Source organism: Mesocricetus auratus, unplaced genomic scaffold (genome assembly GCF_017639785.1).
Source record: "Mesocricetus auratus isolate SY011 unplaced genomic scaffold, BCM_Maur_2.0 Super-Scaffold_15014, whole genome shotgun sequence".
In the NCBI taxonomy this organism is placed as follows: domain Eukaryota; kingdom Metazoa; phylum Chordata; class Mammalia; order Rodentia; family Cricetidae; genus Mesocricetus; species Mesocricetus auratus.
In genome coordinates, this window is record NW_024429186.1 from 39,887,827 (window position 1) to 39,914,460 (window position 26,634).

General features: G+C 50.3%; 1 protein-coding gene across 2 annotated transcripts; it reads left to right on the forward strand.

The window, feature by feature from the left end:
• Nucleotides 1-922: 922 nt before the first annotated feature.
• Nucleotides 923-26,563, forward strand: Rab15 (RAB15, member RAS oncogene family). Of its 2 annotated transcripts, none has more exons than XM_040742881.1 (7): nucleotides 923-1,192; nucleotides 19,347-19,407; nucleotides 20,747-20,807; nucleotides 21,457-21,534; nucleotides 22,719-22,808; nucleotides 23,869-23,934; nucleotides 24,104-26,563. In XM_040742881.1, exons 1-7 carry the CDS (start codon nucleotides 1,069-1,071, stop codon nucleotides 24,260-24,262), a joined length of 639 nt encoding a protein of 212 aa, XP_040598815.1. In that variant the 5' UTR covers nucleotides 923-1,068; the 3' UTR covers nucleotides 24,263-26,563. The 2 variants fall into 2 exon arrangements, with proteins under 2 accessions (XP_040598815.1, XP_040598816.1); XM_040742882.1 differs by lacking the exon at nucleotides 923-1,192 and adding an exon at nucleotides 11,941-11,963.
• The last annotated feature ends 71 nt before the right edge of the window (nucleotides 26,564-26,634 follow it).

A 26,634-nucleotide genomic window follows, 5' to 3' on the forward strand; every position in this document is an offset into this window, starting at 1 on the left:
CACTAGACTAGACTTCCTCTCTCCTAATACTAGTTCTTAACATCAGGTGGTTTTCTGAATTCCAGAAAGGATTGATTTTTCCTCTTGGGTGCTAACACATCTGGCAGTAGTAAACTTGGTCTCTGGAGAGGACCATTCATTCTTGGGTATCATTTGTGTACAGAAGAAATATTTAGTAATCTGAGAATTCATCCTAGTAATTTAAACCCAAAGAAGACTTTGTAGGAATCTTCTCCAAATAACTTTGCATTAGGATTTTTAAAAAAGTGATAATTTGTCTACCCTGATATATTGAAAGGGGTCAGCGGGTGCCCCCCCCCGTTTAAAACAGAATAAGGGGGTGTGGGATGTCGTGACACAAGTCAGTGTCTTGTGGGGAGGCCAGATGGCAATGAGAAAATTCCTCAACACACTGGAGTGTTGGTGGAGGGAAGGGCGTTCCAATCCAGACCCTGATGAAGGCCTTCGAGCCTTGGGTGAGCCCAGGTGAGGACCTGCCACTGATAAGCTGAGCCAGGCCGCTACAGGGGCCAGTGCCAGATGGGGCGGAGTGACTGAAATCAGGCTTGGGGTGGGATTCAAGGAGTAGCGTTGGGACGGGGAAGTCAAGGTTGGCCGGGAGGGTTGGGTGAGCGCTTATCTCAACTCCACCACTCAGATCGTGGGCGTAAAGACGCAAACGTTTCCCTCCCCAACCCTGGTCGGATCCCGGCACCCTAGGGCTTGGGAGCCGAGCGGGGACCCCACCCCAGTCAACAGCGGGGTTCCCGCCGCTCCCTTCCCCCTCTCCCGCTGCGGCGGCGGCGCAGGGGACGGGCGGAGGGACGGACAGGGGCGGCAGCCGCGGCTGTCCCCTCCCACCACCCTCCAGCGCGAGCTTCCCCGCGCCGCGCTCCCGCCGCAGCCGCGCTTCCCCGCTCCTGCGAGCGAGCGGGCGAGGCCAGCGCCGGGGCCGGGCCGCTTCCTTCTCGCCGCCGCGGCGTCCTGAGCTCCGGCCGCGATGGCAGAGGCTGAGCGGGGTTGAGCCCGCCGCCGCCCGCAAACCTGCGGGCCCCCAGAGTCCCTGCCATGGCGAAGCAGTACGATGTGCTGTTCAGGCTGCTGCTAATTGGGGACTCCGGGGTGGGCAAGACCTGCCTGCTGTGCCGCTTCACCGACAACGAGTTCCACTCCTCGCACATCTCCACCATCGGTAAGGGGCGGTGGCCCGAGGGCGCCCCATCCTCCCCTCTGGCTGTCTGCTTCTTCATCCCCAGCCCGGGAGGGACTATGCGACCCTCAAGGTACAGGCGGTGACACGGGAGGCCAGGGAGAGGGAGTCCACCTAGGGGTGAGAGGTCCCCCGACTGGGGCTCTGAGCCTCGGTTCCTGCAGGTGAGGGGTACATGCTGCCTGCAGTCAGAAACTAGGAGTGGGAGTTCAGCCTTCGGGCTGGAGAGCCTTCCCATCCAACATGAGAAGACAGATAGGTGCGGGTGTAGGCCAGGGTACCTCGAGCTGGGGCAGCGAGACTCAGCCAACGAAGTGATATACCCACAGCTCCAGATGAAGAGGGGAGGAAAAGGGAGTTGGGGTGGGGACCAGTCAGTGAAGTACCCTTGGGGGCGAGTCGATGTGGAGCCAGGATGGGAGTGCACAGAGGGAAACACTGGTCGGAGGAACAGAGTTTCCAGGGTTGTTGTGAAGGTAAAGCCATACGACACCTGGAAGACGGTAGAGATACAACTATTCAAGAGGAAAAAATAAAAATGAAAGCTAGCGGCTGTTTGGAAGAAGGGTAAAGGTAGATCGGGAATGTTCATGCAGACCAGGGGGTCAGCAGGTAGCCAGGACAAACCTTATACGGGGACAAAGGCCTGGTGACACCCTGGCAAGGCCAGGAGGGTCACTATTGTGAGTGTGAGTCAGTGGTCTCTCCTTCATGGGCAAGCGAAGAAGGCCCTCTCTTCCAGAAGGATTCCACCCATATCTGATTCCAGGGTGCCAGCTCTGAGGTAGGCTTCCCGTAGCTCCTGCAGAAACAACCTGCCTGCCTGATCATCCCTAGGAGCCTTGCTGCCTTCAGGGAGGGCTCCAGCTCTCAGCTTCCTCTTAAGGGTTCTCTCTCCCCTTCACACTCCTCCCCCAACACACTCCTTGCCGAGGTGAGGGTAATTGCAGTCAGGAGCAGAGAGCTCTGTTTGTGGGTAAGAGGCTAGCATGGTCAGGCATCCCTGGAGACCTCCCTTTGGGATAGCCTTGCCTATGTCTTACACTTCTGATCTCAGTGTCTCGTCTGTGGAATGGGTCTAATAGTGAGCCCTTCCCGAGGTGCTGTACAGATTAAATGAATGAATGCTTGTAAAGCACTTAGCTTGAGTGGGACACTGGTTGAGTGCTGGTTGTCCTTCTCATTGAGCTCCCAGGGTCTCCTTATGTGCTTTGCTCTTTGAGTCACTTGGAGCCAGAGAACAAAACTTGTCCATATTTCTCTGGGGCACTAAAGCCAGCTCCTAAGAGATCCAGGAGCTTGAGTTGGGCCACTGTTTGAATAAGAACCATTTTTCAAGAGACGGGAAAGGGACAGACAGTGAGCCTTGCCTGAGAGAGGGTTGCCTGACGCTCTGGTGCCTTTGGGGATGCAGCAGGTGTTGGGGAGAGTCATGGGAGTGAGACAGGGAGTGGCTGAGGAACCAGATGGGATATGAGAGAGCTTGCAGGCTTGGGGACAAAGGGCAACAGGTTACTTCTATGGAAACTTGCCCTGACTATCCTTGACAGGGCTCAGAGGCTAGGAGCTGTGGAACTGTCTGCAATGAGCCAAGGCTTGGGAGAAAATGTGTGCCTGGGTTTTGCCTAAAGAGCAGTACTTTGCAGCCTGGAGTCATGGTTACAAGTCCTAAGAGTGACCTGGAGTTTTCCCTTTGAGGGCTTGATTGGTTCCCATGACTACAGAAGATCTTGGGACTCCTGCCTAGTGTGTGAGGGGTTCGCTTCCCCCAGGAGACATGTGCCCCCTTCTTCAGCAGAGGAATGAAGGGACCTGTTTCTGAAATACCAAATGGCCCCGCAGAGGCAGTGTTTTCCATGAAAGAGAACCATCCTTCGCCCCACACCTCTAACCATTAGCTCTGTCTTTCTGCCTCCTAACCTCCCTCAGCCATCTTCTTCCAGCTGCTAGGGCTCTCCCCAGAAACCCTCTGGAGCACACTACTTCAGGGGCAGTGGCGAATCAGTGAGTTGCTTGGTATGCTTCTGTAGCATTGCGATCCCAGCCTTGGCATATTGGCCTAAAACCTATTCCTGGAGTCTGTTCTCTGCCATCAGAAGATGACCAGGTACCCCTTTCCACATGGTGCGCAGACACCTTAGAATGTGAAGTCCACAGAAGACAAAGAAATCTGTCATCCTTCACGCCAGCCCTTCAGGTCTGTCCCACCAGGTTTCTTAAGAGCTTTTTTATTTAAAGCTGATGGAGGGCATGTGCTTCTCTCCATCTTGGCCACGTTTTCCAGCATTAGCTACACTGAAGGGAAAGAATTGGATGGCCCAGAGAAGCTGTTTCCTTGGGTGATTTGGAAAGTTTCCCAAGGAAGGGGCAGCCAGAAGACAAATCAAAGAGCAGAGGAAATGGGAGCACCAGCTCAGATTCATAACTGGGGGATTCCATCCTGGACGTTGATCTGGGCATCTTTCCTCATTTGTTTGTCTCACGAATGCAGAAAACAAGGCCGTCCACTGATTGCTGCCAAGACAAGAGTTCAGATTCTTGGCCCATGTTGGTATCACCTTGGCTGGCTCTGTGATAATTTCCTGTATATTCCACATAAGAGCCGGAAAGGTTCCATGAGAGAGCCAGCCAGGGCGACTGAGGCACCGGTGTCCTCTCCACCTTTCAACCCTGAAGCTAGGTCTGTGCCAGCCATTTTCCTTTCTGTGCAGCTGTGCTTCCAGGCCAGGGTTGGTGGGGAGCAGGGCAGCCAGAGCATTAATGGTCCTGCTCTTTCCTGAAAAGACTGTCTCATCTGTTAATGTAATGTATTCCCATGATGGACCATGCTAGGCATTCTAGTGACATCACAGTCTACCCTTTGCTGCCCACAGATGTCTCTAATCTAGTTGAGGAAGCAAGGCATGGGCAATAAAGAGCTTTTGCCAAAATTAGATAACATCTGAAGGTACTTGGTAAAGCACTCTTTAGACAGAAGGGGTTGACTACAGTTATTGTTCCCACTAAAGGTCTTATAGTCCTTCTCCATGTAAGATGTGCCTGGGGCAGCCAATGAGATGTGAGGGACTCTATGAGAGTTGCTGTTGCTAATGGAGGTTAGAGAGGGAGAGGTCCCTGTGGACTCCATCAGGCAGGGGATGCCGAAGCTGGGCGCTGCTGTGTGGGTTGCCTGTGGGTGGGTTCCTGAAGCAGAAGGAGCAGATGGAACAACGTGAGCGCAGATAACAAAGGTGCGAAGTGAGTGGGTGTCCCTGGGACGCTGGGCAGTCTGGCTGCCGAGGAAGGGAGTTTTTAGGAGTGAGAACATTCCTCGGTTCTGCACTGTCTCCTAAAACTTAAGTGATTTGAGGGTGAGGCCAAATTGTATGCCTCTTAGTGCAAGGCCAGGCACCATTGCTAGTAAATGTAGGGCCCTATTAGCAGAGGCCATCAAGGGCCTGACAATAGGAGAAAGGTTGTTTTGTTTTGTTTTTTTAAGCCAAGTACTGATGTGTGGAGCTGTAAGCCCAAAACTCAGGAGGCATAGGCAGGCAGTTCTCTGTGAATCTGAGGCCAGCTAGTAGAGCTAGTTCCAGGATAGCCAGGGTCACACAATGAAACCCTGTCTCAAAAAAAAAAAAATGAGAAGAAATGATGTTATCCGGAAAAGGAAGTGAAGACTGGAAGGTCCATCCAGGATGCGCTGCTGTCGCAGTCGTGAGGAGCTATGACTCTTTTCCATTCCTCTGGGACCAAGCAGCCACCTGCATTAGCACCTTCAGCTTTCTGATTTGGTTTCCTCTCTTGAAACAGGAAGTGCCTGCAGCCATGAGGCTGACACTTGTGAAAAAGTAGAGTATCATGTAACCCATGCTGTCTGATCAGGCAGGGACCCCTCTTCTGTGAGTGTCTGTGTTCAGGCACCCCCTTTACGATGGCCAGACTGGGATGCAATGCTAGGGGACATCCCAGAGGTTGGTTCCTTGGTCCTCCTCCTGGACTTACCTGGGCCTTTTGTTTGAAAAGCCACCCTCAGGCTTCTCCCCCATTTTGAATGGGGAGAGGCTGTGACTTCTTTCTAATTGAACCGGTCCGGCTGCTTTGGCTGGAAGTGGTTTTCTCTTGCTGCTGCAGCCACTGCCTTAAGAAGTCAACTGGATCTGACAGCCTAAGGCAGGTATTTGTGGTGACCTGGGGGGACAGATGGGAGGAAGAACCAGGAGAGCTAGACCTGAGCCTGGACCTAAGTGACCAAACAGACACTGGGCAAATGTTTGGGTGCAGCGACCCCAGGATGTGCAGGTTTCTAGACTGAGAAGCTGGGTACAAAGGCGGTGTGACACTAGGAAGGCCAGAGCTCGGTCTTTGTGCTCCGTGGCTTCGTCAGATTTTATCAGATCTAGGGCAGCCTGAGACCCATCTCCCCCTTCTCTGCTCCCACAGGCCTTGTAGAAAGGAAGGGAAGATAAAAAGCCCTTGGTAGAATGGAAAAAGTGCAGGCAATGACCTGCACATGCTCCGTTGCCTTGCCTGCCCTGAGTCCTTCAAACACTCACTTGATCTCAGCGTGTAATTCTGCAGTCCCAAACAGCAGACAGCAGAAGAACCTTTCTTAATGGTTGCCTGGGAGATTATGGAGGTTAATAGATCCAACGCACTTGGAAGAGCCCTCCATAACATTGTAGCTTTTGTCACTCGTATTGTCCCTATGTTATGGAGATGAGTAAACATTCAGTAATGTGCTATGATGTCATCCTGTCCATCACTCGGAGACCCAATCGTTTGGAGGCTATTTTGGGTATGTGATGTATGTATGGGTACTCATGCAGGTCAGGGGTCAACCTTAGATGTCATTCCTCAGATATGTCTACCTTGGTTTTTGTGACAAGGCTCTCTCCTCGGGGCCTGGGGCTCACTGATTCAGCGAGGTTTGCTAGCCAGGGAGCCCAGCCTGTCTCTGCCTTTTCAGTGCCGGGATTCCAGGCATGTGCTGCCACACCCGGCCTTTTACCTGGATGCTGGAGACTGAACTCAGGTCTCCATGTCTCCATGCTTGTGTGTTACCAACTGAGCTACTTCCCTGGTCTCTTTGGGCACTGCTTATTGAACAACCAACCATGATGTGTCAGGCTTTATGCTAGGGCTGGAGATACAGTGTTAAGTGAATGGGGAGGAATGGGGGAGCTGATTGACATTCCAGGGGTGCAGGCTCACTGTATTTTATCTCTGTCCACTACTCCTAGCTCTAGTGCTGGCAGTGTCTCTGAAGGAAGAGTAGTAATAAGGGGGTACCGCAGAGTTGGGTAGCCCAGAAGGACAAAGGTAGCTTTGCCTTAGGCTGACCTTCCCCCCCCCCCATTATTTATTCCTCCATCCTGTTTCTTCCTCTTTTTGGCACAGGCACAGACCCAGTCTCCTACCCTTTCCCCAAAGGACACCATCCCTGGAGGAATGCAGCTGAGGCCTGCAGAAGGTCTTGCTGGTCTGCACGTCTGTACCACAGTCACAGATCTGTTGGCTCACCCTTGGCTTTGAGCACCCTATTTCTCTCTTGCTTCCCTGCACAACCTGGTTCTGTCCCTCCTTTCTCTCCTCTGCACAGACAATTTGGTAATGAGGTTTGTAACATAATGTGAAAGTCAATATTTGGTCATTACCCTTCTGTCCCGATTGCCAGGTCTCCTTAGAGGGCCTACTTCTGTAATCTAATACTTGTGCCTGTTTTCCCTGTAAAACTGCTACTTTCCCAAACAAGCCTCTGGCTTCTCCCTGGCTCTTGTGCCTGCTCAGTGAGTTCAGTCAAGGAAGGTCCAGGGCTTCCTCCACATTTAATTCCTTCTGCTGGGGAGGTAGGAGCTAATCATCCACCCTCTTTTAGAAAGATGTTTAGACAGCCAGTGACTGTCTCCCTGCAGGTGAGCCAGACTTGAACCATTCCCTTTCAGTTCTTTGGCTTTGGGCAGGCCCTTCATCCCAGAAACCCCTTCAAAGGCTCCCAAAGGGAACCACTCTCCTGCAAGCCAAAGAGGGCTCTGCTTCCTCTGCACATCCCTTGAGGGAAGTCCAGGGCTGAGGACCGAGGAAGGCAGATGGGGACCAGTAGGACAGGACCCCTTTTACCACCATTTTGATGGAGATTTATTGAGACTTACTGATCTAGAAAGAGGCCAGCAGTTGCTTTGAAATGTGGCCTATTCCTTGATTAAAATTGTCTCTTGGCTGCTCCTTGCTCCTGGCAGATACTGCATCCATTCATGTATCCATTCACTCACTGTCCCATTCATTTTTTTTCCTTGCATGTATTCAACTTCGTTGAATATTATTTAATGAATCTCCCTTTCTGCCAGGAAAAGAGAAGATGAACCAAATAAGATGCTGCTACTTTGCCTTCTAGGAGCTCACAGGGTCACTGGGAGCCAGGCTTCCAAACAACCAGGATGTTACCACGCAACAGGGATGGGATGTCCCAATGTTCTGAACTCACCCAGTGGGGGATTCCTCCTGTGCAGGCTGATAAGGCTCCACAAGAGTGACATTTGAATAGGATCTTGATGACTGTCAGTTCCTCCCAGGACAGGGGTCAGGGGAAGGTGCTACAGGAAGTAGTGTGGAAGCTTGCTGGGGCCAGCAGGGCCACACCACAGCCCTTCCTGGCTATGAATGGAAGCCCTGTCCTTTGCACTGTGGCTGATTTTGTTAGGGTCAGAGCACCCCCCCCCCCCGTGTGTGTGTGTGTGTGTGTGTGTGTGTGTGTGTGTGTGTGTGTGTGAGTGAGTATACATGTGCCCACATAAATGTGTGAGGGTCCCCATGAGGCCCAACAAGATGCAAGGCTCTCACATGTTTTCTCACCTTGTAAAAGAGGAAAGGATAATGTTAGCCTCTATTCTTTCTCTTTCCCCAAAACTGTGAGTTTGAATTTGACCAAAACATATTCCTGCCTGCAGATGCTTGTTACTTCCTCTGCCTGGAGCCCTGATCCTTTAGCACTGTCTGTCACACACCCTTGACACTGAGGCCTCAATCCAGACACCACCTACCTTAGATCTTCTCCGAGCAGCCCACTTTCAGTCGCTTATGTCACCTTCTCCCTCCAGCCCACTGTGGCTCCTTGACCCTCATTACCCTCTGAAATTATGCACTGGTTGACTTCCTCAGCGTCTGTCCACTCTGATAGGATGAATGCTCTCAGCACTCAAGGCTGTATTCACTGCCTGTTTCAGAGCACACCACTTAGTTCCTGACACACAGTAAGCATTTATGAAGTGTGTATTTGAACAAATAAATGAATGCATTTCCCTAAAGGGCTCTCCCCCAAGATGGTCAAAGGGTAGCATTGGGTTTTGGAGACTCATAAGACAATGAGAAGCTCAGTAGCCAGGCGTGTGTAGGGCTATAAGAGGAGGGAAGGAAGGCTTCTGCAAGGGATGAACTATTTCCAGTAGCTTCTGGCTCTTTTGCTCAGATACGTTCCATAGGAGAAATCAGACATATTAGGGAAGGAGGCAGTGGCTCCCATGATCTCCATGTGAGCGCAGTTCTCTGGGATATACAAGGATGAGGGGTTGGTATTTTAGACTAAAGTCATTGTTGCTTGTTAGGTACGATTCCGGGGGGTGAAGTGAGGCCCATCAGCTCAACCAGACTGCTGGAGTGACCTGGCTAGACCATGTCAACAGCCAGGGAGCCCTGGAGTAAGAAGTTTCTTGCACTCGGGAGGGTCCATGTTTGACAGGGAGACTTCCTGGTAATAGACAGACTCTAGGTGCCTACGTTCCCAAAGACTGAACCTTTAAGTTTTTGAGTGATCATGGTCTAACACCCCTTTCTAATTTTTTACTTAAAAAAAATTTTAATAGCAGGTGAGATGGCTCAGTGGGTAAAGGTGCCTGCTGCCAAGTCTGCTGACCTGAGTTCAGTCACTGGGAACACGTGGTAGGAGAGAACTGACTTCTGCAAGGTGTCCTCCAACTTACACACACACATGCACACACACACACACACACACATGTATGGCACACATGGGTATTCATACACACACAAAACAAGTATATAGTAAAAATTTAATCAATTACTATTAGTGTGTGCTACAGGGCACACAAGTTTGTACACGTGTTTGAGCTTTAAAAAAAGAACAGCTAAATGCCGGGCATTGGTGGCGCACGCCTTTAATCCCAGCACTCGGGAGGCAGAGGCAGGCGGATCTCTGTGAGTTCGAGGCCAGCCTGGTCTACAAAGTGAGTTCCAGGACAGTCTCCAAAGCTACAGAGAAACCCTGTCTCGAAAAACCAAAAAAAAAAAAAAAAAAAAAAAACCCAGCTAAACCAGGCGGTAGTGGTGTGTGCCTTTGATCCCTGTTGCGGGATCCCACCTGGGTCCCGTTGCCCCTTTAGCCACCCAAAACACACAGGAGACACTATATCAATTATGAAGCTCTTGGCTATTTGCTTGATTTCTTATTGGCTAGCTCTCGTTTAAATATTAACCCATAATTACTAATATATATTTTTATAAGGACTTATCTTTCCAAGAACGCCAGACTTGCATTCTTTCCTCCAGGGATCACATGGTGACGACTCACCCCTGACTACATTTCCCAGAATCCTCCTAGATAGTCCCACGTATCTTGCTTCCCTATTGACCAACAGTGCTTTATTTACACATAAACAGAAGGACTTCCTCTATCAGATCCCAGCACTTGGAAAGCAGAGGCAAGAGGATCTTTGTGAGTTCGATGCCAACCTGCTCTACAGAGTGAGTTCCAGGACAACTAGGGCTGTTACATGGAGAAACTCTGTCTGGAAAAACCAAAAAAAAAAAAAAAAAAGCTAGGGTTTTGTTGTGAGACTTCCAGGACTTCCAGTAAGGAGATGCTGGAATCGGAGCCTTTTGAGTCCAGTACTCTGAAGGCTATACACAACCTTGGAGTGAATCAGAGGACAGGGGTTCTGTCTAGACCAGGGCACCTTCTTATGTTTCTGCTCCCTGACACTTCCAGAGCAAGATGATGACTAATGTGTTTGCCTTAAGGTCTGTGTGCACCTCTTCCTCAGAACAAAGCTAGAGAGGGAAAGTGCAGATCCACAGAGGAGAAAGTCAGTCAGCATGTGGTCTAGGACAGAGTGAGGTAAGAGTCACCAGACAGAAAGCAGGAGGATGCAAGTGACAGGTTGGGACACAGCGTTCTTATCCTTTCCCTGGACTGATTGTGTGTGCCAAGGGCCTTTGTCTTGAATCCTCTCTGGCTCAGCCTCCTACTCTCCCTGTATGTGATTCTTGCTCTCACAGACGCCTCAGTTAGGGGCATGGCATTATTAGTCTCCTGATGAGTTTTTTGTTTTGTTTTGTTTTTTGTTTTTTGTTTTTTGTTTTGTTTTGCTCAGAGGAGGTTTTCGGTTTGTTTGTTTGTTTGTTTGATTGATTGATTGATTTGGTGGTGTTTTTGGTTTCTTGAGACAGGGTTTCTCTGTCTAACAGCCCTGGCTGTCCTGAAACTCACTCTGTAGACTAGGCTGGCCTTGAACTCGCAGAGATCTGCCAGCTTCTGCCTTCTGCTTGCTGGGATTAAAAGCACAGGTGTGTGCCACCTCTGGCCAGCTGAGAGGGAGTCTTGAAATGGGTGTTACTGTGATACCTGCATGGAGTCAGCAGCCTCCTCCCCATCGAGCCTGCCTGTACCTAAAGCCTGGTTCAGTGTTGACTGGAAGTGACTCCCTGATACAGCCTGTAGGAACTGCACATGCCCAGCACATGCCAGGGTGGAGAATGAGGGTGTTCACAGGACTGAAGCTTGGTAACTGGAGCCAGCATGGCCCCAGAGATTGGGTGTCCGTCTTGGGTTTCAGTTGTATTAAATTATTCCTTCTGTGGCGTCTCATTGCTAATGAAAGGGCTCAGGTCACACTGCTGGTCCTTCAGGCTATGGTTGATCGTGGTGATAACATTTGGCATCCAGAGACAGCCCTGTTTCCACTCTAGCATGTGGCATTGGTAGACAGGCAAGCTGGCACCTGATATTAACCCATGAGGTGCCGACTGGAGGGAGGCAGCTACTGACACCCATAGGCACAACTTAGTTTTGTCAGACTCTGGGGACCCCCTGGGTTCCACAATAGGCGGTCTTTGCTTTTTTGCTTTGCAGAGAGCTCTGCTCTGCTTTCCTTTTTCTCTCTAGCTTCCTAGAGTTCTTTCCCTTTCCCAGGCTATGACTCTTGGTTTGCCGTTCTGGTTTGCTTTCTGTTCCTGTGATGAAACACTCTAACCAATAGCAACTTGGAGGAGGAAAGGGTTTATGTGGCTTATACCTCCAGGTCACAACCCATCACTGAGGGAAGTCAGGACAAGAACTCAAGCAGGAGCTGAAACAGAATCATGGAGGAATGCTGCTGACTGGCTCACTAGCTTATGCCCAGTTTGCTTTCTTACACAGCCCAGGTCTGCTTGCCTAGGGATGGTGTTGCCCACAGTGGGCTGGGCCCTCCCATATCTACCACCAATTAAGAGTCTTTTACAGACATGGTCAAAAGCCAATCTGAACAAGGCAAGTGTCCAACTCAGGTTCCCTCTTTCCCGGGTGACTCTAGGTTGTGTCAAGTTGAAAAACAAAGCAGACTAACCAGGACAGTTTCCATTCTCCTTCTCTAGGGGAGATTGGTAAGGTCTTTGACTAGCATTTCATAAAGCCCAGTGCCTGATCCTGTTAGGGTTTTATATGCTATCTCATGCTCTTCACAGGAATCTTCTGACACTGGGATTATCTTCCTCCATCAAACAGGTGAGAAAGCCCAAGGCCTGGGGAGATTGACCAACCCTCCCATGACCACCCCATGGTCACCAGTGATGAAGGCAGAACTGGAAAATGAACTTTGACCACCCATTGTGTTCTTAATGCAGTCCCTGCAAGCATTTCTGAGGGCTGGCTTGTCACCTTCAGCAGCGGATAGGAAGAGTTCCCATAAGCCCTGTTGCTCTCTTTCTTCTGCCTTCCTCTTCATTACTAGACAAGACAGCCCGCAAGCCCTTAGGATATTTTTGGAACCAAGTAAGTGCCAGGTCTTGTCTCTTGCCCTGTCCTTGTGTCGTCCCAGATGCCAGTGCCCAGGGAAGAGCCTTGACTGTCTTTCCAGTCACTGATGGCTGTACTATCGGCACACTCTGGCCTGGCAGTCTCTGGAAGGTACTGTGGAGACGGATGCAGCCAGGACCCACCAGGAAGAGAGGAGGCCTGAGGCTCCCGAGGTCACAGCCACATGGTGAGAGCAGCACTGTCCACAGTCACCCTGTGCCTGGCATGGTTAGATGGCAGGAAACATACCTCTGTTCATGAGTCACGGATGCATACATGGCCTTCATTATGCTCTCTGGAACAGGGCTTTCTTCCCCGTACTTACACAGAGACAAAGGCTTAAAAAGCAAAGCAATCAACAACAAAAAAGTATTAACCACAGAATATGTTCTCTGGCCCTTAGGCGCTTTATATTTAGTTAGGGCTCGAAGACAGCAGTAGGACACAGTAAAGATAGGGAGTGTTGTTTTTAACTCATCTTCCAAATGCCATGGCTGAAGCATTACCATGGGAATGGTGGGAAGCCATTAGGCAGCAGTGAAGAGTCACAGGCTGTGACTCCTTTGGAAGTCTTGAGACACTCGCAGATATCACTAAGCAAAGTGGCATGGCTATGCAGATACTCGGAGGCTGAACTCGGAGCCTGGTCTCAACTGATCCCATAGCACGTTTTAGCACCGCCACCACCACCCACATCTCTGCTCCTCTCTAGCCTCTTTTTGCTTGTGTTCCTCCTGCTAGGGCCTGGATAAGCTTTCTGCCTCATCTGGAGGAAGCTGGCTTGCTTCTTTCTTTCAAAGAGATTTCTCAAGAGTTGTGTTGTCTACACCACCCTGGAACTCCTGAGCTCAAACAATTCTCCTGCCTCAGCTTCCTAAGTAGCTGGGAAAAGTGTGTGTTCTGCTATACTGCTTTGGAGGAGATGGCCTGAAGTTAGTGAGCTAGCCCTCCCTCCTTCCTCTTGTTGGCCAGGCCACCTTGTGAGTCACCAGTGAACCCACCAGTGGTTCAGTCAGGAGCTACCTCTCCACAGAGAGCACACTGCACCCAAACCTAATTCTGGGAGCAGAGGAATCTGTAGCATTAGCCAGTAAGGACACTGGCTGTGGTAGGCACCATGATGGACAGCCACTTTCTGGGCTTTGAGAGTGGGACAGACCACATCTACTTGACTCTCCTCCCACAGCTGCAGAGATGGTTTGTTTCTTTGCACTGCTGTAACCTATCTTTTAGGGACACAGAGTGTTTCGGTCAAGTTGATTAATTATTGGAGTCATTTTAACTATCTCAAGGAACAAAGGGTTCCCTGAAGATATTATAGTGACTGTTAACGAGGGGTGCTATAACAAAGAACCTTTGGCTGGTTATTTGTTTGTTTGTTTATTTATTTATTTATTTATTTATTGGTGTTTCAAGATAGGGTTTCTCTGTGTAAGAGCTCTGGCTGTCCTGGAACTTGCTCAGTAGTAGACTAGACTGGCCTCAAACTCAGAGATTCCCCTGACTCCGCCTCCTGAGTACTGGGACTAAGGATGTACACCACCAGTGCCCAGCTTGATCAGTAATTTATAAACAACAGAAATGTATAGCTGGGGGGTTGGGAAATCTAAAATCAAGGTGTGAGCAGATGCAGGGTCTGCTGAGGACTCCCTCTGCTACACAGATGGCTCCTCCTAGCTGTGTTCGCCATGGCAGAAGGCAAAAGGGGCTAACAAACTTTATTATTATTATTTTAAAATTTATTTTGTTGTTATTGTTTCGTTTGGTGCTTTTTGAGATAAGGTCTCACCATGTAAGCTTGACTGGCCCAGAACTCACTATGTAGAACAGGCTGACTTCAAACTCATCCTTTATCCACCTACCTCTGCTTCCCCAGTGCTGGGATTAAAGACGTGCACCACCCTGAGGTCTCTCTTATAAGGACACTTATCTCAGTTATGAAGGCCCTTGTCTACATGATCTCATTACCTCACCAAAGTGATGTCTCCCAACATCACTGCATTTCAGCAAGTGAACGGGTGTGTGTGTGTGTGTGTGAAGAATCCATAGCAATGGGCTTGCTTCATGCACGCCACTTCCTCACTTCTGAGTACCTCAGACTATCAGTACATGTAAACGAAGAAGCAGCATGATTCCTTGGCCTCAATGAATTGGATGCCACTGGCTGAGTCAAGAGCATCCTGGGTAGATTTTAAGAGACAGGTTTTTCCAGTTCTGACTCAGCTATAGGACTTGGGGGCATGAATAGATTGATCTCTCTGTGCCTTACAATAGCAACCTCCACACCCACCTGCTTCCCTGGGATTCTGTAGCTAAGAGACATATTTTATAAAGACAAGTGTTATCAAGAGCTTCGGGTGTGGTTCTGCCTGAGGATCAGAACACAGAAGATCTGTCAGGTCTGGGCCCTGAGAATTTGCTGCTAGTTCCTAAGGGCAAAAGTAGCCAGAGTTGCAAGGCTCTTGCTGGTGAAATCCCTTTTGTGTTGGGTTCTCAGGTTTGAAAAGGTAGATGTATCAGTAACTTTTTGGTTGTGATAAAACACCATGACCTACACAACTTATAGAAGGAAGGGGTTAGCTTATGGTTCCAGAGGGATAAGAGTCAGTCATGGTAAGTAGCAGACATAGTGGTTGGAACAGAAGCTAAGGGCTCACATACTGAATTGCAAGCAGGAGAGAGAGAGAGAGAGACAGAGAGAGAGACAGAGAGAGAGACAGAGAGAGTGCTCACTGGTAATGGCATCAGTCCTTATAAACCTCAAAACCCACACCAAATGTCATGTAGTTCATTCAACAAGGCCACACCTCCCAAGGCTACCCAGACTGCACTACCAACTGGGAACCAAGCATCCAAACATCTGAGCCTGTGGGGAACATTGTCACTTAAATCATCACAGTAGGAGTAGGTACTGCCTTGAGTTAGGTGTTATACATGCATTGTTTAATTATGCCCCACAGCAAACCTTAGGAGGCAAGTGGTATTCTCATTCTATAGATAAGAAAGCAGAAACAGGAGAAATGGCTTTCCTATAGTCATACATTCAGTGCCCAACTGAGGATTCAGTCTAACTAATGTCTCCCCCCTACAATATGTTCCCAGTCATCCCTCTAGCTAACAACTCTCTGATATACTCTACACCAGTGGTTCTCAAATGACCCTTTCACAGGGGTTGCCTGAGACCATTGGGAAAACAGATATTTACATTACAAGTTATAACTAGCAAAATAACAGTCATGAAACAGCAATGAAAATAATTTTATGGTTGGGGGTCACTACAACATAAACTTATTAAAGGGTCACAGCGTTAAGAGGATTGAGAATCACTGCTTTACACAATGCTGTTAAAAATATAGTTTCCAGGTCTTTCTTACATTATGACTTAGTAGATTTTAGGCCAGTCAAGGTGCCTATTTTTCTTTTTCTTTTTTAATATTTTATTTATTTATTGTGTATACAGCCTTCTGCCTGCAGGCCAGCAGAGGGTACCAGATCTCATTCAAGGTGGTTGTGAGCCACCATGTGATTGCTGGGAATTGAACTCAAGACCTCTGGAAAAACAGTCAGTGCTCTTAACCGCTGAGCCATCTCTCCAGCCCCTCTTTTTTTTTTTTTAAAGATTTATTTATTTATTATGTATACAACATTCTGCCTGTATGTATGCCTGCCGGCCAGAAGAGGGCACCAGATCTCTTTACGGATGGTTGTGAGCCACCATGTGGTTGCTGGGAATTAAACTCAGGACCTCTGGAAGAGCAGCCAGTGCTCTTAACCACTGAGCTGTCTCTTCAGTCCCTTCTTTTTCTTTCTTTTTTTTTTAATTTTTATTGTTTATGTTTTAAGGTTTTATTGTTTATGCATTAAAGTGAAAAAAGAAAAAAGCCTCCTGGGTAATTCTAAATTTAGCCAAGGTTCTGCAAAGTACACTTTGAGAGAGACTACCCATTCTGCCTTCCTTGCCAGTTCAGGTGCAAAGTTTTTAAGCCACATGGCTGACAGACTTAAGATGTCTGGGGATCTCCTGGGAGCTTGTTGAAACAGACTGCTGGGCCTCACAGCTCTGGAGTTCTGATTCTCCAAGTCTGAGTAGGACCTGGGCACCTGCCTTTCTAAGTCCAAGATGATGCTATAAGGCTGCAAGCCCAGAACACACTTCGAAAATGATTGTCCTAAGAGTTCGCCTATCAAGGTACAATCCATGGACCCTGAAGCTTGATACAACCCCTCAGGCTTCCTCTCACACCTCTGAACTCCAATCTGAGTGCATTTTAACACTGCCTTAGAAAGACCAGACAGGAGCAAAACCTGGGGTGGAGATGGATGGAGAATGTCCCTTCTTCCTTATTAGGAAGCAGCAACATGTTAGGAGGATGGACAGGAGGGGGACTGCCAAGAGACAGAAAGGATAGAGGGCTCCTCTGTGAGGAAGGGAGAGAGATGCTAGGCCTGAGAGAGGCTGTGGAGAGGCATTCTGTTGATTGTCAACGTGAGGAGAGGGCATGCAATGACTGAAGCCTTCGGTAGGAAGGACAGTCGTGTGAGGGTGTGGCAGATGAACACATCTGAATCAACAGTTGGCTGAGCAGTCAGTAGGGCTGGGGTAGGAAAGCTTGAGCCTGCAGGGGGCTCTGTCAGGCTAGTGTTTTGATTCTGTCTTACAACTGGAAAAACAACAAAACAAAACAAAAACCAATAGCCATGCAGGATGGAGCCAGGTCCTCGGTCAGTACATGGCACTGAGACCAGGGTCCCATTGGTAGGATGGATACAATGGAAGTTCCGGGGTGTGTGGGGACATAGAGGAGAGGAGGGAGTACATGCCATGGGAGATCCTTGGACCATTACATCTTTTATGCTTAAAGAAAAGGGTGGGGGAAGCCTTCAGAAGAGATGGACTGTTCCTTCCTTCATACATGAATACATATGAATAGACCACACAGGAGTTCTTTATTGCTCAGACATATTAAAACTAATTTGGGAGTGGCTAGGCTGCAGTGCTCTCCATGTGAGTGGAGACTGCTGGGGTCCCCAGAACCGCCCAGTCTTGACTCCTGCCCACGCAGCTCCGAAGGGAGGGAGCATTGGCGCCTGTAAATCCCACAGCTGCTGGTCCTGTCTGCCCCTTCTGACAACTTTTACACCATTTTCTCCCTCCCTCTCTCACGAGGAAAAAAATCTCCTTAGTGTTGGAAGCTCCCCTTTCAGCGAAGCCCTTCCTTTCAAGGACACACAGGAAACCAGGAGATGAAACATATCAGACTTCTTTTTTGGTTTACGTTTATGGCACTGTGACAGGAATCACGTGTCATCTACAGGCAGGGAGCAGAAGGAGATGAATACTCTTGCCCTGCTTGCTGTCCCTTTTTTTTTTTTAATTCAGCCTAGGACCTCAAACCCCGTAGTGGTATCACCCACATGTAGGGTCAATGATCCTACCTCAGTTGATGCAATCTGGAGACTCCCTCACAGGTACTCCTAGACACTTGGGGTTCTAGATCCTGTCAGGTTGACAATGTTAACCATCACCACTTCCATGTAGAGTTCACACGCTAACGCGTAAGTCTCCCCTCACTCACCCGAGGGGGCAGCATGCATTCCAGCATCAAACAAGACTGAAACTTGATACACGCTGTGCCAACCTCAGGCAGGGTTTTGGTATCTGGGCCTTTGCCTCCTTCCTACTCACTCCTGTGAAGGGAGGGCCACGTGTCATTGTTGCTGTGCCTGCGCTGAGACCTGTGTGGGGAACAGGAAATTTTCACGGATGTTCAGGAATAGAGGCAATAAAACCGTCTGCCTCCCTTGTTTCCGGGACTACTTTGAGCAAGGCATGTTCTTGTCCAGGCTATGAGGGTGAGCTAGGTTTATTATAAGGGAAATTTCCTGTTCCTTCTTGGAAGAAGGTGCCATACTTTGAAACAAGAACTTCTTGATTCTTGATTCCCTCCTGTGTCAGGCTCTGAGGAGAAGCCAGTTCCTCATAACCATTTGTCCAAGAGGGGATGAAGCAGGCTGCTTGCCGCCTCCCACGAGGGCCAGATGTCCCTCTCCTTTCTTCTTCTTCTCTTCGTCACCCTTTCTCTTTACACAGGGACCAGTGCCATTTGGAAAAGTACAGCTGGGTAGAATATGAATCAGCTCAGACAGGCGACAAGTGATTCACATCTGACCAACTCAACGTAGTTCCGGTCTTCCATTCTGAAGCCTTTCTCCCTTCTAATTAAACCATGATTGCTCTTGGTGGTGGGAGGGAAGAGGCTATGTCTGTATTTGTGGAAGCTGGGGGTGGGGGAGAAGGGGGATAATGGAACATGCTTTCCTGTTTGGCAAAGCCCAGGTGTGGTAGTAGCATGGCGGTGGTGCTGGAGATGCTGGCACCCTTGGGACCTTCTGGGCCTAATATGCAACCCGTGATGGACAAGTCGCATCTTCCCCATGTTCTCCAGCTGAAGACTGTGGGCTGTGATAGCCTGTGACCTGCTTTCAGAAAGTACACGAACCTGTCGGTTTACCGCGTTAGACCCAGCTCTTGAATCACTGGGCACAGTGCCTGGGCACAGTTGGGGCCGGGAAGAGGCATGTTGATCTAAGCATCTCTTTTGTCCCATCAGTGCACACAGTTAAGCCTGTTGCTGCTAACGGTGTTAACGTCTCTTGCTGTAGATTACTCCCACGTTTCTGCTCTGGGTCTTTCAATCTGGTGTGGCTGGCAGTTAGCGTTCTAGAGCCTTGGGCAGAGGAACCTGAGACCTCTGGGCTTCCTGTGCCTTCCTGACGCTTCCTTCCATCGGTTGACAGGCTTCGGGCACCTGCTGCACGCCACGCACCACACTGGGTCAGCGGAGGCTGCAGGCCAGTGCCGTGTCTCTCCAGGTCTGCTTAGCAACCCCTTTTTACTGCTGAGGAAACAGAGGGCAGTTAAATGGACTCCCCACCCAAAGCTCTTTAGGGTCAGTTTAGAGTTAAAATGATAGAAGAGGTACTTGTGCCTCTGGCTGACGCTGTCACATTAGGTCACAGTGAAACCCCTTCCACTCGAGTGTCTCGGACCTTCTTGGAGGGAGCCCTTCCTAACGAGTTTGCTTTCTCCAGGTGTCGACTTTAAGATGAAGACCATCGAAGTAGATGGCATCAAAGTTCGGATACAGATTTGGTGAGTTGGGCAGCAGGAGGAGGCAGGTAACTCTGAGCCGTGCCTGAGAGTGCCACTGTCTTCTGTAAAATCCTCTGAGCTTTATCCGGGATAACTGGGTGATATCTCTTTGAGGAGTGAGATCAGAAACCCCTATTTCTTGTTTTATGAACCTTAATCTCAGAAAACTATGGGAGTGATGAGAAGCCACCAAAGGGAAGAAGTTAGAAGCAGTTAGTAAAATAAGTGCCGTGTGTACGAGAAGATTTTTCTTTGCTAGCCACTTTGGTTTATTCCCCGCCAACCGCCTGGGCTCTGCCACATTGTAGTCCCCAAATAAACACACAAGAGGCTATATTAATTATGAAGCTGTTGGCCTTTGCTTGTTTCTTACTGGCTAGCTCTGACTTAAGTAATTACCCCATAATTGTTAATCTAAGTATGTCTCTTACCGGAGAATAGTTCCGGGCTCCTACCCCATGGCGTTACATCTCGAACTCTCTTCTGTGTTTCTCCTTCCCAGAATCCTCCTGGACTCCTAGTCCCACCTATCTAGATTCCTATTGGCCAACAGTGCTTTATTAACAAATGTACAGGACTTCCCCCCATCAGCCGTGGGCTTATCTGTGAATTGGGCTTTACTCTGGAGCTGTACCACTGTGGCTAAGCCTGGAAGGCTGAAAGCACCATTCCCTGGCTTAGATTGGGACTGGTTGTTTTGTTTTTGTTTTTTTGAGATAGGGTTTCTCTGTGGCTTTGGAGACTGGCCTGGAACTAACTCTTGTAGACCAGGCTGGTCTTGAGCTCACAGAGATCTGCCTGCCTCTGCCTTCCAAGTACTGGGATTAAAGGCGTGAGCCACCACTGCCAGGCTTGTTTTGTGTTGTGTGTCCCCCCCCCCCCCCAGTGCCTCAGTACTACATGGTGCAGTTTCCACTACTAGCCACCAGGGGCTGCTATGGCTTTCTCTAAAGGTAGAAGGCCATGGGAACTACCTTTAGCAATGCCCTGGGCACTGGGTATGCCCTGGACACTGTGTGTGGGACAGGTCCTCCCATCTGGCCCAGCATGGCCACAGTGGCTGGGTTCTGGAGAGCTGTCTATGGCCCAGTCAGGTTGTGGGTCCTGAGAAGAGGCTGAGGTCCTGCAGGCCTTCCCTGGGCCCGTATCCAGGACCAGGCCTGCCTCTCACTGCAGACTCGGGTATGTTTGGACACTCTTGGGGATTAGAGAACTACTATATTCTCATCCTAAAGTCCCCCAGCTTTTCCTCCTAGGGTGCAGGGTATCCTAGCTCCTGCTACCCCCTCATCTTCTGTTTGCATGGTCCCTTCTCTGAGCAACTGACTTTCTCTTGCAGGGACACAGCAGGGCAGGAGAGGTACCAGACCATCACAAAGCAGTATTATCGGCGGGCCCAGGTGAGCCACCATTTCAGGGTTAGAGCTGGGAAGCTGCCCTCCACACTGCTAGCACTGGGTGAGATGCCTGTTTCAGATCGCCTGCGGGGGAAACTCAGCTTTTCACTGTTCTTCAGTTGCTCACAGACCACTTCCTGCAGCTGGGCTCCTTCCCCTCACACACAGCTTCTAATCTTGACTCTTACACCAGACCAAAGACCCAGGTCAAGTCATGCAATACCTTCCTAGAGAAGAATTCCATGAAGAAGCTGGGCGGTAGTGGCTCACACCTTTAGTTCCAGCACTTGGGAGGCAGAGACAGGCTGATCTCTGCGAGTTCAAGGCCAGCCTGGTCTACTGAGCGAGTTCTAGGGCAGCCTCCAAAGCCACAGAGAAACCCTGTCTGCAAAAAAACCAAAAAAACAAAAGAAAGGAAGAAAGAAAGAGAGAGAAAAGGAAGGAAGGAAGGAAGAAAGGAAAGAGAGAGAAGAATCCCATGATGGGCCTACAGAGCGGTAGCTATGAGCATCTGGGGGAAAGGAAACACGTCTGTGTGTTCTCATCACAGGCAGGAAGGAGGGAGAATGGGTGGACATAGAACAGCCGCCAGTCTGGCCCCATGACTGTATATTCTACTGTGTCTGTCTCTCTCTTTTCCCCTCTTTCCCAGGGAATATTTCTAGTCTATGACATTAGCAGTGAGCGTTCTTACCAGCACATCATGAAGTGGGTCAGTGACGTGGATGAGGTAGGAGATGCCGCCTTGCTGATGGGGTGGGGGAAGGGTACCTTGGGGAAAGACAAAGCAAGGGCCTTGGCAATAAAACAAGCTCTCAGCATTGGCCAAAACAATCTTGTCTTTTACAACTTTGGGTAGACCATTGGGTAAGTCATGTGGAAAAAGCTGAAGCTTCCGTACCCTTATGTGTTATACCCTGCTAGGATCTGGTAGCCATGTCTTTCTCGGATACCCATTAGTCCCAAGACTGCCTCATGGGCAGCTGCTTTCTCCAAACCTCAGGTCCAGATGGAATTACAAGTCTGGGCTACTAGCCCTGCACATAGTGGAGCCTTGGCAAGCCATTTTACCTGCTGGGTCCCCAATCTCTCATCTGTCAAGTAAAGGCTAGACAAAGTCCAGTGTCCTTTGCAGTTCCAACACCATTCATTGAACCCAGTGAAGCATCTGTATTAGCATCTTCTACCCTAAGCTGTCCCTGTGACATTCTTAGGGTCAGCCATGATAGTATAGTCCCCATGGCAGTCCACTCCCCATGCAAGCTGAGATGTACAGATAGTACCAAACCCTTTATATGTTGGCTTTCCCCAGTCTTGAATATCTGTGATAAAATATATAAATTAGACATGGTAAAAAAAAAAGCAATAATAGCAGAATTGCAATGTACTATAGTAAAAATTACTTATGAATCATTTATTTCTGGAATCTTTCGTTTAATATTTTTAGATCAAGGCTGACTGATGGTTATTGTGGGGATAGGGGCTCCTATATGCTGGAAGCCTGCTATCTGTCTACCGAGTCAGCCTGCTTCTTGAGCTTGGTGGTTTGGAGGCCAGCCGAGACTGTGTGGGGGAGGCGGAGACTGTGGGGGGAGGCGGAGACTGTCTGGGGAGGCGGAGGCTGTGTGGGGGAGGCGGAGACCGTCTGGGGGAGGCGGAGACTGTCTGGGGAGGCGGAGACTGTGGGGGGAGGCGGAGACTGTGGGGGGGAGGCGGAGACCTCTGGGGGAGGCGGAGACTGTGGGGGAGGCGGAGACTGTCTGGGGGAGGCGGAGACTGTGGGGGGAGGCGGAGACTGTCTGGGGGAGGCGGAGACTGTCTGGGGGAGGCGGAGACTGTCTGGGGGAGGCGGAGACTGTCTGGGGGAGGCAGGATAGGCGCACTCACTGAGGCCCGCCTCCATTTTGTCCTCAGTACGCACCAGAAGGAGTCCAGAAGATCCTCATCGGGAACAAGGCTGATGAAGAGCAGAAGCGGCAGGTGGGAAGAGAGCAAGGGCAGCAGGTACGCCAGGTCTCGCTCTGGGGCTGCGGTGGCGCTTGCCGGTAACCCAGGAGTGCACCGACCATCATCAGGACAGGACTCTTAGGCAGCAACTCTAGCGGGCCCAAGACCCCTTAAACAGGATGATGCTGTGCTCAGGGTCACCTCTGTGACAGAGATAGGGAAGCCAGCTGCTGATATCTCTAGCAGACTCTGTGCATAGCAGATGTAAGGAAGGGTCTCCCACTACACCCCCCTCCACATCCTGACGCCACGTGCCTGGAAAGCGTAGGAATGAAGAGTCCCCAGACAGACAAGCCTCCGGGCAGAGAGGGTCAAAGCATATCCAAGCTCGCGGGGAGACCATACTCCCACACAGCAGAAAGACTGATATTCTCAGGCAAGACTCATCTGAATGCCTCGAGAGTTTTTCTCTTCCTCTCCAGTCAATAGCATTCCATTAGTCCTTAAAATTGATCAGGGGAGGGGGGATAAAAAATAATTCAGTGTCATTAAAATAGGAAAGTGGAGACAAACCCTTCAAGAGTAGAAGTTTTTATTGAGCACTACCCAAGTAGCACTGTGGCCGTGCTCTTAGCTGTGTGACCCCATGTAATCATTTACTAACCCTTGATGCAGACACTACCACCCCTTTTAATAGAGGATGACGCTGGGACTTGGAGAGAATGGCAGTAGTAGCTTGTTCTGGGTCTTATAGCTCCTGGTGGCCACATGGCACCTAGACTGTCTTGGTTGCACTCAAAGCCCATGTTTGTCATTTACATCATTTATATGCCGTGTGCTGCTACCTTTGTGTCCTGGTGCGTGCGAGAGAGAGAGAGAGAGAGAGAGAGAGAGAGAGAGAGAGAGAGAGAGAGAGAGAGAGAGTTGGATAGAATGGGTGTATTGGTGGAACATCTTGTCCCATTCTCTGGCAGCCTGTCTTAGAAAGAGCCCCAGGTTCCCAGAGTCATGACATCACTGCATTCGCATTGAGAGTGCCATGGCAGAATCCCATCCCAGGCGGTGTGGGCCTCCCTCCTCTCGCTGACTCTCTTTCAGAAATGCCCTTGTCTTGCAGCTGGCTAAGGAGTATGGCATGGACTTTTACGAAACAAGTGCCTGCACCAACCTCAACATTAAAGAGGTGAGAACACCGGAGACCGCTGCCTGGTCTCTGGCTGAGCCCAGGAGAGGGGGCGGGGGAGAAGAGATGGCAGACAGGAGCCTAGAGAAGATGGGAGGTGCCCTTCCGCCTTGGGCAGTTGCAGACAGAGAAGGGGACACTGACTGACCTGTGTTCCTCGGCTTCCCAGTCCTTCACTCGTCTGACGGAGCTGGTGCTGCAGGCCCACAGGAAAGAGCTGGATGGTCTCCGAACACGTGCCGGCAATGAGCTAGCATTGGCAGAGCTGGAGGAAGAGGAAGGCAAACCTGAGGGCCCAGCGAACTCTTCAAAGACCTGCTGGTGCTGAGGGTCCTGTGTGGAATCCCCCCCCCACCGCAACTCCCTTCCCTCAGGAGGCCAGTGGAAGCAGGGGAGTCTGGGCTTTGCCCACTGCTGTCCTTGCATTTGATGACCCTGTTGAAAATCAGTAGCTGCTACTCCCCTGCCTGGCCCTGCGAGCAGCTCTGCTATGGCCTCTGAGCAGCCTGTGCCCCTAGCCCCTCTGCCCTGGAGTGGTAACCTTCAGCCTGTTTTCCCAGCCACAGGCCTGCTGTGATCCCAGAATGTGCTGTGACCATCTCACCACCCCGAGCTCCTGGGACAATGGTCAAGCAGGAGTCAAGGCCGCTTAAAGACTCATTTCTTAGTGCATCTGTGTACTCTTTCTCTCCTTTGGCTCCATCTGCTTCCCTCCGGTGTATTCCGCATCCCTGTCTCTCCTCTCCCGCTGCCTGCCTGTGTGTCTGCTGTGTCTGCTGCCTGACTGCTGTTGCAGGTCCCTCCCTCCCTCTTGCCCCCTCCCTCCCGCTCCCCCTCTCTTCCTGACTCTGCCTAAGGGAACGGACCCAGGCTCTGCCCCTGGGAGGATGACCCACCCTACTCTGGGGTGGGCCTAAGGCTCCCGGTGCTCCTTCCTCCCCCCTCCCCACAGCCCCTCCCTGAGCCATGGGCTGCCTCCCCAGTGACCTGGGAGAGTAGAACACTGAGGTGGGAAGGGAACACTCCTCATTGGTCCTCAGGCCTGGGCTGGCCTCCTCTGCCTTTGCCTTTTGCTGAAACCTTGCCTGGCTGCCTACAGACCGGTGAGGAACTGAGTCCCGAGGCAGGCATAGCAGAGAAGAAAACAAAAGGATGAGGGGTGGCAGGGACAAGTCACCTCTATTCTCTACCTCCTGTGCAGAGTACATGACCTCTTCACCTGGATTCCTGAATTTAAAGATGGGGGTCGAGGCCTGAGGACGCTGAAGGGCAGGGGGAGTCCTGGGGCCAGACACTGTGTAGTCAACTGTAAGCTCTAGAAAAAGGCGAAGGCAGTTGTGAAGGGCTCGATCCTAGGTGGCAAGGTTGCAAAACTGATTGCTGTGTTGGCAGCAGGGCCTCTGGTATGGGAATATTTACCCAGACTCCCTGGCAAAGGTGAGAAGTGACGTAACCACGTCACTCTTCTTTCACTGAATCCAACCTTCAGAAGGTAAGGTTTCCTTGGGCCCCAGAGTCTGTGGGCAACAGGCCTTAAAACATGGGGAGAGAGGGCAGCCATGGGCAGAAGTGCTTGGTGCCGTCTGCGTCCAAGACTCCCTCCTCTTGCCCCCTTACTTGTAAGTAGACTTCTGGCATTGCTGAGTAACTACCAAAGGAGGGAAAAGGATGCCCTCCTCCAGAGGTCTATGCTCAGGAAGCTTCTTTAACCCCGTGGTCCAAGGGTAGTTTGAAGGAGGCCCCTACCAAGAAAACATGCTAGGGGCCATCCTTACATTCCCAAGCTGGGAGGAGCTCAGGTAAGAGAATAGTCCCAGCACTGAGTGGCTGGGACTGGAGCCAAAGCCAAGAAAAATTGGGCCCTGACTGAGCATTCTCCAACCAAGGACCTTTCAGATCCAGGGCACAGATGTGAAGACAAAGAGCCTTACACCCTTTCAGTCCTCCAAAACGGGTATGGGGATGGAGTCACCGGAACTTTCATCCTGACTTAGCAAACCAGGAAACAGGCAGCAGGAGAGAGCAGCTCAGGCTCTCTGGTGGAGGAAAGTGAGGGAATAGTACATTGTTCACTGAGAAAGACAAGCTGGCTCTGAGACTGCGCCATGACTGACTGAGGTGGCTTCCTTGGGACGGTATCACACAGCAGGGGAACAGACTTGCCTTCTGCCAGGGATCTGAGAAACCCAGGGCACTGGTTCTAACCTGTGACAAGTGTCACTGTCCTGCTCTCCCAGCTCCTCAAGAAAGTACCCTAAGGATTCTGGGAGGGAAAACATGGGGTTGGGATTCTGTGGACTCCGTGATATGGTCACAGCTCTGGCAGCAGAAGAATGGCTGAGATTTTGGGGTGCGCCTTGCTCACTCCATTCTGGAGTTTGGGTCACCCTAACTGCAGGTTTTGGAGGTGGCTTGGGCTGTGTCATTGGCCTTGACTGTTCAGCAGGCTTTCCTGGCCTGTCTGCCCATTGCTGGAGAGTAACTCACCCTGGTCCACCACCTGAACCCCAATATCTCCCTGTGATGGGTGAACTTTGTGTACTGTGTCTTGGGTCCATTATATGAATTTTGAGCAGGATTCATCTATTTTAAACACAAATGTTTACAAAATAAAGAATATTTCAAACCACAGGTGTGTGTGCCTGTATGAATCTCCAGGAAAAGGTGTCATTGGGACCTTAGCAGTGACATGGAGGCACA

Bases quoted from the DNA above. Each gene is read 5' to 3' on its own strand.
- Rab15 (XM_040742881.1), top strand. From the start codon at position 1,069: ATGGCGAAGCAGTACGATGTGCTGTTCAGGCTGCTGCTAATTGGGGAC. The intron at 20,808-21,456 runs GTGAGCCACCAT...CCTCTTTCCCAG, and splicing joins AGTATTATCGGCGGGCCCAG to GGAATATTTCTAGTCTATGA. The intron at 22,809-23,868 runs GTACGCCAGGTC...CTTGTCTTGCAG, and splicing joins GAAGAGAGCAAGGGCAGCAG to CTGGCTAAGGAGTATGGCAT.